This window comes from Saccopteryx leptura, chromosome 3 (genome assembly GCF_036850995.1).
Source record: "Saccopteryx leptura isolate mSacLep1 chromosome 3, mSacLep1_pri_phased_curated, whole genome shotgun sequence".
In the NCBI taxonomy this organism is placed as follows: Eukaryota; Metazoa; Chordata; class Mammalia; order Chiroptera; family Emballonuridae; genus Saccopteryx; species Saccopteryx leptura.
Genome location: NC_089505.1, coordinates 302,573,964 through 302,587,164, shown reverse-complemented (window position 1 = coordinate 302,587,164; position 13,201 = coordinate 302,573,964). Strand labels below are relative to the sequence as shown.

The following is a 13,201-nucleotide window of genomic DNA, read 5'->3' as shown; positions in this document are numbered from 1 at the left end:
TGATTTTAAGTTAATAAAACTGTAACTGGAACTAATTTCATTTTTTGAAAAAAAGCTCACTCCCATGGGTCAGCGAGCATGAAAAAACTCAGTACTCAAAGGGTTAACGAAAATTCTGTTACATTTGTAATTATCACAAAATTATGTAATGTGCAGAAAGACTTAGTACATCCGCCCAACAATTTTTTGTAAATTATAAAACACTTAAAGGAAAAAATTTAAGTAAGCTCTTACTCCTGTTTTCACAGTACTAGATTTCATCGAAAAGAATATAATTTCATGCTTTTACCACAATAAAAATTATCTTTAAAAAAATTATAAACATTCATGTTTATATTTTATTCAGACTAGTTCTTGAAAACCAGTTAATTTTTTAAGTTATTACTTTAAATAGTCCTCATGAGTTTGTTTAACTAAATTCCATGCAAAATGTCCAAAGTCAATATTCTTTACAATTAAAATACTCTCTGAGTTTCAGAAACATTTCCAGTGTGTATAAAATAATAAATAAGAACAAAACCAGAACAGACATACACACCTCTGATTGTACATGCCCCGGAAGTTGTAATTAGCTCTGTAATTTGGGAAAGGCTTGGGGTCTAGTGGCCTGTAGATGGCAGGCTCTCCCCTTTTCATGGCCAGCCCATTCAGTTCCACAGTGGGCGTTATACTACCTGTTCAGAAAACATATGAAAGGCACACAAGTGAAACATTTCCATAATAAATTATGCAAGCTAAATCTCTATTACCATATTTTTCGCTCCATAAGATGCAATTTTCCCCTGCAAAAGTGGAGGGGAAATGCCCGTGCATCTTATGGGGCGAAAAATATGGTATTTTATTAAATATTTTAACACATCATTTGGTTCAGAATATTTTTTTTCTTATTTTCCTCCATAAAACCCTAAGAATGTCTTATGATCAGGTGCATCTTATGGAGCAAAAAAATACAGTATATATAATTGCCATGGAAGAAGAGATGATTTTCTAAGGGAGTGCATAAACAAAGTACTTAAAAAGGAAAATCATATCTAATGAAATCTACTTACACCCTGGCCTGGAGCTCTGTTGGTTAGAGCGTTACCCTGATAGGCAAAGGTTGTCGGTGGGACACCTGATCAGGGCACATACAGAAACAGATTGATGTTCCTGTCTCTCTCTCTCCCCCTTCCTCTCGCTCTAAAAATCAATAAGTAAAAAATAACTTTTTAAATCTATCTAGGGTTTTTGCAACATTTTCTATATTTAATGACCAAAAATTCAACTTTACAGTGATATTATTTCAAAATATGGCAAACACAAGTTTCATAGATTGATTATTTTGGATATTATAAAGAAAATATTCAACTTCACCATTAATTACCTCAGAAACCTTACAATTATCTAATTATTAAAAACATTATCATCTGTGAATATTTTTATTTACATTTTGTTAATCAAGCAATTAAAATTAACAAGGAATACAAGTTATTCTTGAATTTAATGAAAATAAATTTCAAATTTATTCTATAACCAACAATAGGACAAAGCAACACAAGTAAAGCTTTCTGTCTTTATAGAATCATACTGAAGTGTTTAGGATGAAGTGACCTATCTGAAAATAGTAACAAAATAATCCAAAGGAGAGACAGATGGAAAACAGGTTGGCCATCAGGTGTGGGTAAGGGCTGCAGTTCATGATGGGTACAGAGACATTGCTATCATATGCTCTCCAGTACAAGTTTGAATAATTCCGTGATGACACATAATGTAAAATTAGTATGTCAAGTTATTTTAAGTACTAAAAGGGATTGTTTAATAAAATACACGTACATATGTTCCATATAACCAATCACAAAATAAACCTAAAGTTTTCGTAGAAAGTAAAATTTACTTGCAATGTAAATTCTGTACCATTTCATCTTAATTACGCCTGTTCACCATACATTTAAGGCTCCATCAAATATAAAATCGGGTCCACTTACTGCCACAAAGAAATTGGGGCTACTGCAGCACACCAGCAAAGGGGTAGGGGTCCCATACAAACCCACACCAGCAGCCAGGTCACAAGCAACCCACCAAGGGTCAAGAACCTGCTCACTGTGTCTCATTTTTAAAGAATTTGTGTGAAACCACCGAAGAATTGAAAGGAACAGGAACTGAACCAAAGTAAAGAAGAGGGGAAACTAGAGGGAGTGAAGGACAGAGGGGAGGGGGGAGAAAAAGGTACAAATAAGAAAAAAACAGTAAAGAAAAGTTAATAGACTAGTAAATCAAATCAGTCCAAATCCCTAATTTAATCCATACAATCAGGTCAGAGGAAGAGAAAGTCCTTTTTTCTCTCTTTTGTTCAGTACTTTACCAAGGGATAAGTAAAATATACAGACCTTATACATAAAGCATATGAATTCCTACACATGTAAACACTCATGTGACCTGTACTCAGATCAAGATATGAATATTTCTATCACCTAGAAAGTTCCTGACACCGTTTCCTGGTCAAGATCTAACTCCCAAATTACTCATTCTGACCTCTGTCATCAGATTAGTTTTGTCTGTTCTTCAAATCTGAACATGTATTCTTTTGTCTTGCCTCTTTCACTTGACAAAATGATTTTATTGACTAGATCAGTATTTCAAACTTTTTTTAATCACTGAATATTCCAATGTATTCAAATAAATTTTATACCAGTTTATTTATTGTGCTGTTGATGGGACATTTAGGTTGTTTCCAGTTTGGGGCTATTAACTAGAGAGCCACTGTGGCCTAACAAGGCGGTGGCACAGTGGAGAGACCATTGGACTGGGGCGCAGAGGACTCAGGTTAGCAACCCTGAGGTCGCCAGCTTGAGTATGGGATCATAGACATTACCCCATGGTTGCTGGCTTGAGGCCAAAAGTCACTGGCTTGAAGCCCAAGATTGCTGGTTTGAGCAAGGGGTCACTCGCTCTGCTGTAGCCCCCTGGTCAAGGCACATATGAGAAAACAATCATGAACAACTAAGGTGCCACAACAAAGAATTGATATTTCTCATCTCTTTCCCTTCCTGTCTGTCTCCATCTCTCCTTATCTCTGTCCCTCTCTTTGTCTCTGTCTCTCTCACTAAAAAAAAAAAAAAAAAAAAAAAAAAAGTTCTGTCTCTGTCTCTCACTTAAAAAAAAATGTTCACAATGATAGATTATAAGCTTCTAAGTAAAATAGGGATGTAAGAGTCTATAGTGACATAAATAAACAAAATATGAGGGGAAGAGAAAGTTCTTGGGTAGAATGATAACTAATAAATCTGAAAAGAATATTGGAATTTAAAAATCACCCTTTGGGAAAGAATAAATTTCTGCTGTTTTAAATCACAAAAGAAAAAAACCACTCTTTGGGAATCTTCAGAGCAGTAACTGATTCAGACAAGAACCACTAATAGGTGAGAAATCTGATGGGTGAAGGAAAGTTGATGAGGGACAGAACGTTCATATAGTCCCAAAGTGTGTCCTCAGAAAATACTACTTACAATCTAATAATAAGCCATACTTATTAACTTGACAATAGAGAAGGCTGGCAGACATACTCTCCACCAAGTGACAAAAGATATCACTAATGGGACTAATCAGAATCAGGTGTCCCCTGATATGAGACACTGAGGTAAGCCCAAGTCATGCCTATGACAGTCACGCTAAAATGAATCAACCATGAAGAGACACTAGACAAACTCAGCTGAGCAGCATTCTACAAACGACATGGCCTACCCTCTTCAAGATCTCATTCCAGAGGAACCATTCCAGACCGAGTAGAATGAAGAGAAATGCTGAGTACATGGTCCAGGTCAGATCCTGGACCTATGGAGAACAGGACCGGAAGATCAGTGAAATCCACATGGAGTCTGTGGACAACGTGTTAATGCTGGATCAGTGTTAACTTCCTGAGAGGAGTGTGCCAATGGACTTAGGAGATACACACTGAGTACTGCGGGGTAGAGACACCATGTCCACAACTTACCCTCAAATGGCTCAGAATAGTTAACCATTGGGAATCTGGGTGAAGGGTACACAGGGCTCCACATATTCTTTCTACAAACTATATAAATCTAAACTTATTCCCTCCACCCAAAAAAAGTTCAAAAAAATAGGAGAGAGAAAGCAAAATAGTCCTATGATGTATTCTTTTATTTCTACTCTTTTTTATTTATTTTAGGTGAGAGGAGGGGAGACAGTGAGGCAGACTTCCACATGTGCCCCAACAAGGATCCACCCAGCAACCCCATCTAGAGCTAAAGCTCGAGTACATAGCTATTCTTAGCACCTGAGGCTGACCAACCAAGCCATCCATCCTCAGCCACCTAGGGCCATGCTCAAACCAATCAAGTCACTGTCTGCAGGAGAGGAAGAGAGAGAGAAGGGGGAGAGGGAGGAAGAGAGAAGCAGATGGTTGCTTCTCCTGTGTGACCTGACCAAGATTCAAACCCAGGGGATCCATACACCTAGCCAATGCTCTATCCAGAGCCACGGGCCAGGGCCTGGTGTATTTTTAACTAGCAGAATAGACATCTTGTATGTGACTTTAGCTCCTCTCTGGAATATAACTACTATTTAAGACTCCTCTATTCTCTGTGAAGTTTGAGCTTTCCTTCTCTGCAGTGCAACAGATCACAATGTCTTCAATAAATGGGACTGAGTTTACTGAATGCCTCTATATTAAAAAGAAGCAGAAAAGAAAACTCTTGGACCTCACATCGTGCATAAACCTTATTTCTGATATTTCTGACAGACTATAGTTCTAAATTTAAAAGACAAAATAATAAAGCTTCTAAAAGGATAATAAGGTTATCTTCATAACTTTGTAGAAGACAAAGATGTCTTAGCACACACAAAAGCACTGGCATACAATAAGGGAAAAGACTAATAAATTAGGCTTTATTAAAATAAAAATATTTCTGTTTATCAAAATGCACCATTAGGAGTATGGAAAGGTATCTGCAGTACCCATAACTGACAAAGGATATGAATCCAGAATATATAAGAGACCTACAAGTCAAAAAATAGAAAAATTTAAAAAACAAATAATGCAGTTTGTAATTGGAAAAATATTTCAACCAACACTCTACAACAAGAGAGCCAGCAGGCATGCGAAAACAGCCTCAGCTCCATTTAGTATTAAGAAATGCAAATTAAAACCACAATGAATTACTACTATACCCCCCACAAGAATAATTAAAATGCTTTGTAATTTGTTTATTGCTTTATTAGAGAGAGGAGGAGAGAGAGAGACAGAAACACCGACCTGTTCCTGTCTGTGCCCTGACCAGGAATCGAACCTGCAACTTTTGCACATCAGGATGATGCTCCAACCAACTGAGCCAACTGGCCAGGGCAAGAAGTGCTAAAAATTCTGAAAGCTGAAGATACTGTACATTGGCAAGGAAGGGAAAATGATGTTTGACATAATGTATGTATATGTTATGTATGTATTTTTTTTAAAGTATGAACTTGGAAAGAGGCACACATTCATTTGTTAATTCATTCAAATGACACAAATTCTATAAATCAAGGAGGGGCAAACAAGACAGGTCTTGCCATGTGCCGAGGCTGGAGTGCAGTGTCTATCCACAGATTCAATCCCACTCCCAAACAGCACGAGAGCTTTTATACCTGCTCTGTTTCTGACCTGGGCTAGTTCAGCCCTGCTTGGACAACCTTAATTCGTCTTCTGGTTTGATTTTAGCATGAACACGTGCATAACCTATAACCCAACAATTCCAACCCTGGATACATCCCCAATGGAAATGTCTACATACAAGAATAATCAACCTGACCAGATGGTGACGCAGTGGATAGAATGTTGGACTGGGATGCAAGGACCGAGGTTCAAACCCCGAGGTCACCAGCTTGAGTGAGGGCTCATCCTGCTTGAGCGCAGCTTGAGTGTGGGGTCACTGGCCTGAGCGTGGGATCATAGACATGACCCTATGACCGTTGGCTTGAGCCCAAAGGTCACTGGCTTGAAGCCCAAGTTTGCTGGCTTCAACAAGGGATCACTCGCTCTGCCCCCACCCCACCCCCCGCCAAGGCACATATGAAAAAGCAATTAATGAACAATTAAGGTGACACAATGAAGAATTGATGCTTCTTATCTCTCTCCCTTCTCTTCCTATCTGTCCTTTCTCAGTCTCACTGTCTCTCTCTCTCTCTAAGAAAAAAAAAAAAAAAATATATATATATATATATATTTTTTTTAGATATATATATGATCAGAAACAACCCAACTGTCCATCAATGGTACAACGACTAAATAAATTGTGGTATATTCAAGTAATGGAATACTGCAATGTAAATAACACAGATGAATCTCACAAAGATAATGTTGAGTAAAATGAGCTATCCAGTGTGTGGTTCCGACTAGCAGGTGCAACGAACCTCAGATGTCAGAAAGCAGAATGGTGTTCCCTGTGGAGTCGTGCGACCACTAGAAATGGCAACAGGGAGACTGCCCAGGCTCTGGCAGAGCCTGTGGACCTGCTAACACAATTACAGAGCAGAAACCCATCCAGATTCCGCAGCTGTAACGTGTGCACTTGCCGGCACATACTATTAGACTCCATTTCAAACATTTACTGCCCAAAATCAGCTCATTTCCTCAGCTCACTGCAACTTTCCAGAGTGGAGACTCATCCACACTGGCCCCCAGACTCTGTGCTATTTCCCTCCTTGGCTCCCTTGCTGGCCTGACTCCAGCACATTCTGCTCGGGCTTCATGCATGCCACCGCCCTGGAGAGCGCTGCCCTCCCGTGGCTTCCACCATGGATTGGGATTACCTGTCCTGTCCCATTCCAGCTGCTACTCCCAGCACTGGCAGAGCATGGCCCGTGGTGCCCAACATACGTGAGTTTCTTTCCTTCTTCCTTCCCCCGTAAACTATGACAGTGCTTTCATAACTGATTGTCTTCCTAGCATTTTCCACCTTCCATTCACATGTCAAATTGAATTTCCTAAAATGCTTTTCTGTTTTTTGTGTTTTTCTGAAGTGAGAAGTGATGAGGCAGACAGACAGACTCCCGCACGCACCCGACTGGGATCCATTCAGCAAGCCCACTAGGGGGCGATGCTCTACTGGAGCCATTCTAGCACCTGAGGAGGAGGCCATGGAGCCACCCTCAGCACCCAGGCTAACTTTGCTCCAATGGAGCCTTGGCTGGGGGGGGGGGACAAAGAGAAAGGAGAGGGGGAAGGGTAGAGAAGCAGATGGGCGCTTCTCCTGTGTGCCCTGGCTGGGAATCAAACCTGGGACTTCCATATGCCAGGCTGATGCTCTACCACTGAGCCAACCAGCCAGGACCCTCCTAAAATACTTTTTAAAAAATATGCTGCAGCAGCTTGCCAATATTAATCCAACCAACCTACAGTAAGTTCTCACTTAGTATCATCAATAGGTTCAGCAACTTTAAGCTAAATGGTGTAGAAGAAAGCCAACTTTGCCACACGCTAAGTGACCCAAACAAGACTTACATTCCTATGGCATCTGATGAAACATTATCCGAGGGCTTGCTGTAGAGAAGCTAATCTCCTAAAGCTGGCACTAAAGTCTGTCACAGTCCACTCCCTAACTACATCTTCAGTCTTCTCTTTTATCTGCTTTAACTAAAAAACATCTAATTTTTCTAAACCAAACCCATTGTCCCGACTCCAGTTCCAATGCCCGGCCTCAGAGTAGAGCAGTCTTTCCTCTCCTGCACACCAGGCTGCTCTCCAGTCAGCTCAACCAGCTCCGTCCAGGCTTACCAAGTTACAATACTAACAGCTGTTATTACTCGCTTGGCAGTTCATCTTTACCACTGAGGTATGTGTTTTATGTGTACACACCTGTAAAACCTTATGTTTTATACTTCTTAGATATGTAAAAGTTCTTATTAAACAGAGGTAGTGGTGGGGTAATAATGATCCACCAATAATCTAAAGAGATTTTTAAAAATTAAATAATTAGGTAGCCTCTTACCAACTTCAAACTGAACACACTAGGTTTTTTTCTTTACTGTAATAATATTTTGACTTATTTAAGCTTATTTTAAAAATACTGGAATCGGTTGAACAGAAGCAAAAGGACTAGTAATAGGAAAGTCACAGAGTTCTGGAAAAGGCAGTCCTTGCAAGAGGAGACTGTGTCTACCCAGCAGGTGCCTCGTGAGAATGGAGTGAATGACTTATGAGCATAAGCGTGTGGACTGTAATTAAATAGGTTATAGAGTCATTATTGGCAGGCAAAATGTCTTTTTGTACTCCATCACAAAAATACCTAAAGCAATATTGTCAGAGGTAATCATGTAAATGAATAAGGAAACGAATAAATACACAGATATAGGGTTGGTACTACTTATGAAACTTTATTAATTTGATGTTGTCAATTCATGCACTATGCTCAGTACAGGCTTGCTTCTTCCCAATAAATCCCTGGACATATAATATTGCTGGTATTATATGTGATCAAAACAACACTTTAAAATTATTATTAAAAGCTTAAAATTAGAACGTTCATTTATTTAGCACTATATTACACACAGATGGGTTTTTGTGGGGTTTTTTGGACATGTAGGCTTCTTACTAAATTTCATACAAATATTCTAAACTGAGTATCAATCATTTCTACACTAACAAGCAGAATAAAAAGATTCTTAAGCTAATTTTATAATTCTTTATTACACTAAAAAATTTTAATTATTAAATTCTATATTATATATTTTAAAAAAGAAATCGATCATTTTTTATCTTTAATTTAGAAAAAAACTCAATTTTTCTTTTTTTTTTTGACAGAGACAGAGTTAGAGAGAGGGACAGATAGGGACAGACAGCCATGAAGAGAGAGAGATGAGAAGCATCAATTCTTCATTGCAGCTCCTAGGTTGTTCAGTGACTGTTTTCTCATATGTGCCTTGATGGGGGAGAGGGGGAGTGGGGGCCTACAGCAGAGCGAGTTACCCCTTGCTCAAGCCAGCAACCTTGGGCTTCAAGCCAGCAACTCCCTCGCTCAAGCTGGTGAGCCCGTGCTCAAGCCGAATGAGCCTATGCTCAAGCCAGTGACCTCGGGGTTTCAAACCTGGGTCCTACACGTCCCAGTCCGATGCTCTATCCATTGCGCCACCACCTGATCAGGTTCAATTTTTTTTATATAAAACTTTTTTTATTATTCAATTTAGAGAGGGGGAAGAGAGAGAGAAAGAGAGAAAGAGAGAGAGAGAAAGAGAGAGAGAGAAGTGGGAGGAGGAGCAGGAAGCATCAACTCCCACATGTGCCTTGACCAGGCAAGCCCAGGGTTTCGAACTGAAAACCTCAGCATTCCAGGTCGATGCTTTATCCACTGCACCACCACAGGTCAGGCTGGAAAATCTCAATCTTATTTTCTGTTCTTTGTATCCAAATTTCTTTTTGTCAAGATTTAAAAAGTCAATAATTTTATCTCTCTTTCTTTCTCTCTCTCTCGCAAATCAATGGAAAAAATAAAAATAAAAAAGTCCTAGCCCAGTGGCTCAGTGGACAAAGCATCGTCCTAGCATGCCAAGGTCATGGGTTCAATCCCTGGTCAGGGCACATATGAGAAGCAACCAATGAGTGCACAACTAAATAAAACAACTAAGTGGAACAAAGAGTTAATGCTTCTCTCTCTCCCTTCCCCTTTCTCTCTCTCTCTCTCTCTCTCTCTCTCTCTCTCCAATCAAAGGAAACATTTTTAAAAATAAAAAGTCAGTAATACACCAGTATAGTACCCACTAAAGTAAATTTTTTAAATAATTACAATTACCTTCTTTATTCTCTCACCTTCAGTTATCATCTGCCTGTCTTTCTCATATGTACTAACACACAACTGGCCTGCCATCATGACCAACACAGAGACCGGCACACACAAATGCAGCATGGCAGAAGACTCGAGTCGATGCATACCTGGGTTGTTATTAACATTACTTTTGGGTGGTTTCTGCACAGGCTTGGGAAGCGCGGATTCAGTCAGAGCTTTATTAGCAACAGCTTGCTGAGCCTTCTTGATACTGCTCCCTTCCGATTCCCATGTCTGCTCACCGAGACTCAGTTGTACTGAGAACATCTTAGAGAAACACAAAGAGAGAGCAAAATATTAAAATTGTTGAGGAAATCAAATGTGCTGTCCGAGAGAGAACAGATACAACATAGACTAAACATTTTAGAGCTAGGGGTGACTTACAGATAATTTGCAACAAAAATCTTATTCTACCTCGTGAGAGAACTTTGAGATAGTGCCAAATTCTGTTCTGTTCTATCCAAAGGTTTAAGGGCATACATGTATATTTTGGGTTGAATAATTCAAGAAGAAATTGCTTGCCTAAATAGAATCATACTGTTAATGCCCTTCAAATGGTCCTCACAAAAGTAGAATAAGTACAAAGCATTAAGAGAAACTATAAGAGGATCCAAAAGGCCCTTTCTCTGTAACACATTATAAAATCAAATTCCTTTCACTTCATACTTAGCATGATCAAGTCAATGAATCAGACAATCCTATCAAATATTATGTCACCAAACATTTCTCAATCCTCGACAACACTTAAGCAGTCACCAAATTCTGCCCATGTTAACCTCATAAGTATTTTGCAAACCTCTCTCTCTGCCTGCCAGGGACACTGCGTTGGAGTCAGTTGTGCCTCATCTTTTAGCTCAGACGTAATAAGCTCCCAGCAGACTGCTAATAAAATCATCTTCCTAAAATTCAAATCCAGTGGCATCACTCCAACCAAGAACAGGTAAAAAACCTGAATTTCTCATAAAACAATTCCCAATTTCTGGTACTAAATGCCTATACTAAAAAAGATATCATATAAGTTAATTTCAGCTTCTACCTTAAGAAACTTGAAAAAGAAGAGCAAATTAAATCAGAAGTAAACAAAAAAAAGAAATTAATAAAGATAAAGGTAAAAAATTTTAAAAATAGAGAAAATATATCAATAAAATCAAAAGCTGGGGTATTTTTTTTTTGCAAAGATCAATAAAATTGGTAAACCTCTAGCTAAATTAATCATGAAAAAAAGAGAAGACACAAATAACCAATATCAGGAATAAGAGAGGTGACATCGCTACAGATTCTTAAAGTATTAAAAAGATAACAAGGGAATATTTTCTAGCAAGTTTATGCCTGTAACTTCAACAACCTAAGTTCCTTGAAAGACATACTTTACTAAAAGCTCATTCAAGAAGAAAAAGGTAACCCCAATAGCCCTATATATGTTAAAGAAAATAAACATGTAGTTAAAACTCCACAAAGAAAACTCCAGGCCCAGATGGTTTCAGTGATAAATTCCACCAAATATTTAAGAAAAAAAGAATACCAATTTACACAAACTCTTCAAAAAATTTGAAGAAGGAACTTTGCCCAACAGTCTGATTCTTGAAGCCAACATTACCTTGAGAGCAAAATCCAGAGTATGATACTACTAAAGAAAACAAAATAAAACAAAACTATTGGTCTAAACACAAATCCTTAACAAAGGATTAAGAAATGGAATCCATCAATGTAGAAATGAGAATGAGTTCGTCTGTTTTTATAGATGAACAATAATTAATAAAAATAGAAACTAAAATATAAAAAATACCACTGATAATGGCATCAAAAATATGAATACAAATAAATAGAAACATGAAATACTTAGAATAAACCTAGTAAAAAAAAAAAGAATAAACCTAGAAATATAAACTATTCAGTGAAAACTACAAAACACTGTTGATAGAAATTAAAGAGTGAATAAATTAGATATACGTTGTTAATGTGTTGGAAGATTAAATTTTTCTAACATGTTCATTTTCACAAACTGAGCTATAGATTCACAGCAGTTCTATTCAAAATCCCAGCAGAACGTTTTAGAGAATGGACAAGCTGACTTTAAAATTCATATGAAGCCCTGGACGGATAGTTCAGTTAGATAGAGCATCACCACAACACTCCAAGGTTTGTGTGTCTAATCCCCAGTCAGGGCACATACAAAAATCAACCAATGACTCAGGTTGGATGGCTCAGCTGGTTGGAGCATCATCCCAATACATAAAAGTTGCCAGTTCGACACCCCATCAGGGTATATGCAGAAGCAAATCAATGTTTCTGCTTCTCTCTCTCCCTTCCTCTCTCTCTGAAACAAACAAATAAAGAATATTTAAATAAATAAAACAAAGAAGGATAATTTGAAAAAAAAAAAAAGAATCAACAAATGAATGCATAAATGAGTGGAACAAATAGATATTTCCCTCCCTCTCTCTCTCCTCCCTTTCTTCTTTCTCAAAAAAATCAATAAATAAAAAAAGTGTTTTAATGGCAATTAAACCTACACATAAGACCTTACATCAAACCTAAAACTATAAAACATCTAGAAGATAACACAGAAGAAAATCTTATGATCTCTGATGAGGCAAAGATTTCTTACCTCTGACACCAAAAGCACAATCTCTATGAGAACAAATGGATGTCCGAAGTCATCGAAATTAAAAACTGCTCTTCAAAAGACAGTGCTAAAAAAAAAGATACGGCTCCAACTAGAAGGCAATACTTGCCAAGCAAATGTACTGAAGAGAGACTTGTCTGCAGGATATACAGAGTAACATCTCAGAAGACCGCAGAGGAAAGCTTCAGGGCAGGAACAGTGTCTGTCATGTAGTAGTTATTATTTTACCAAGGACTTTTAAAAATTCTATACACTTCTAAGAAGCAATAATAAAATCACCTGGGTACCTCTATAATCAACACAACTGCCAAGAATTTATAAATCATCATGCCATTATACCACACTAGAACGGGTATTGGATTTCCTAAGTTACCGATGAGAAAACTGAGACTCCAAATGAGTTGCTCCAGCCCACACAAACTGGATGATGCAGGGCAAAGATCAAGCCTAGCAAATCTAGTACGATTAAAAAAAAAGACTGCTTGGTTCAAGGCCCTGTGATCCTGCCTCCTCAGGGATACGTGTTCCAAAGCAAACCTCCTCGAAGAGCCAATACCAGCGCAGCACCTGTAACACTTGGTCGGGGATGCTAACTTAGCAAAGTAGGGAAATAAAGGAGGGAGAAATGTCATTTTAGTTATTCAGGGCTCTCTTCCTTATACCCTAAACTATAATAGCCTTCTTCTGAGATTTGAGAAAATCAAAACAACACTATAGAAAAAATAAAGAGCTGTGTTGGAATACCTAGGAGACACAGCAATGCCACGATAACTCACATAAAGTA

At 38.2% G+C, this 13,201-nt stretch overlaps 1 protein-coding gene across 9 annotated transcripts in view; it reads right to left on the bottom strand.

The window, feature by feature from the left end:
• The window catches only part of STAU2 (staufen double-stranded RNA binding protein 2), a 295,381-nt gene that overhangs the window by 248,962 nt on the left and 33,218 nt on the right, over positions 1-13,201 (bottom strand). For 8 of the 9 annotated variants that reach the window (XM_066378875.1, XM_066378872.1, XM_066378874.1 and 5 more), the window contains 2 exons: positions 9,899-10,058; positions 539-674 (listed from right to left, as the gene is read on the bottom strand). In XM_066378875.1, the coding sequence (XP_066234972.1) occupies positions 539-674; positions 9,899-10,058 (296 nt within the window). Of the gene's footprint in view, positions 1-538; positions 675-9,898; positions 10,059-12,399; positions 12,485-13,201 lie in introns of all 9 variants that reach the window. The other variant, XM_066378877.1, reaches the window with a different exon arrangement.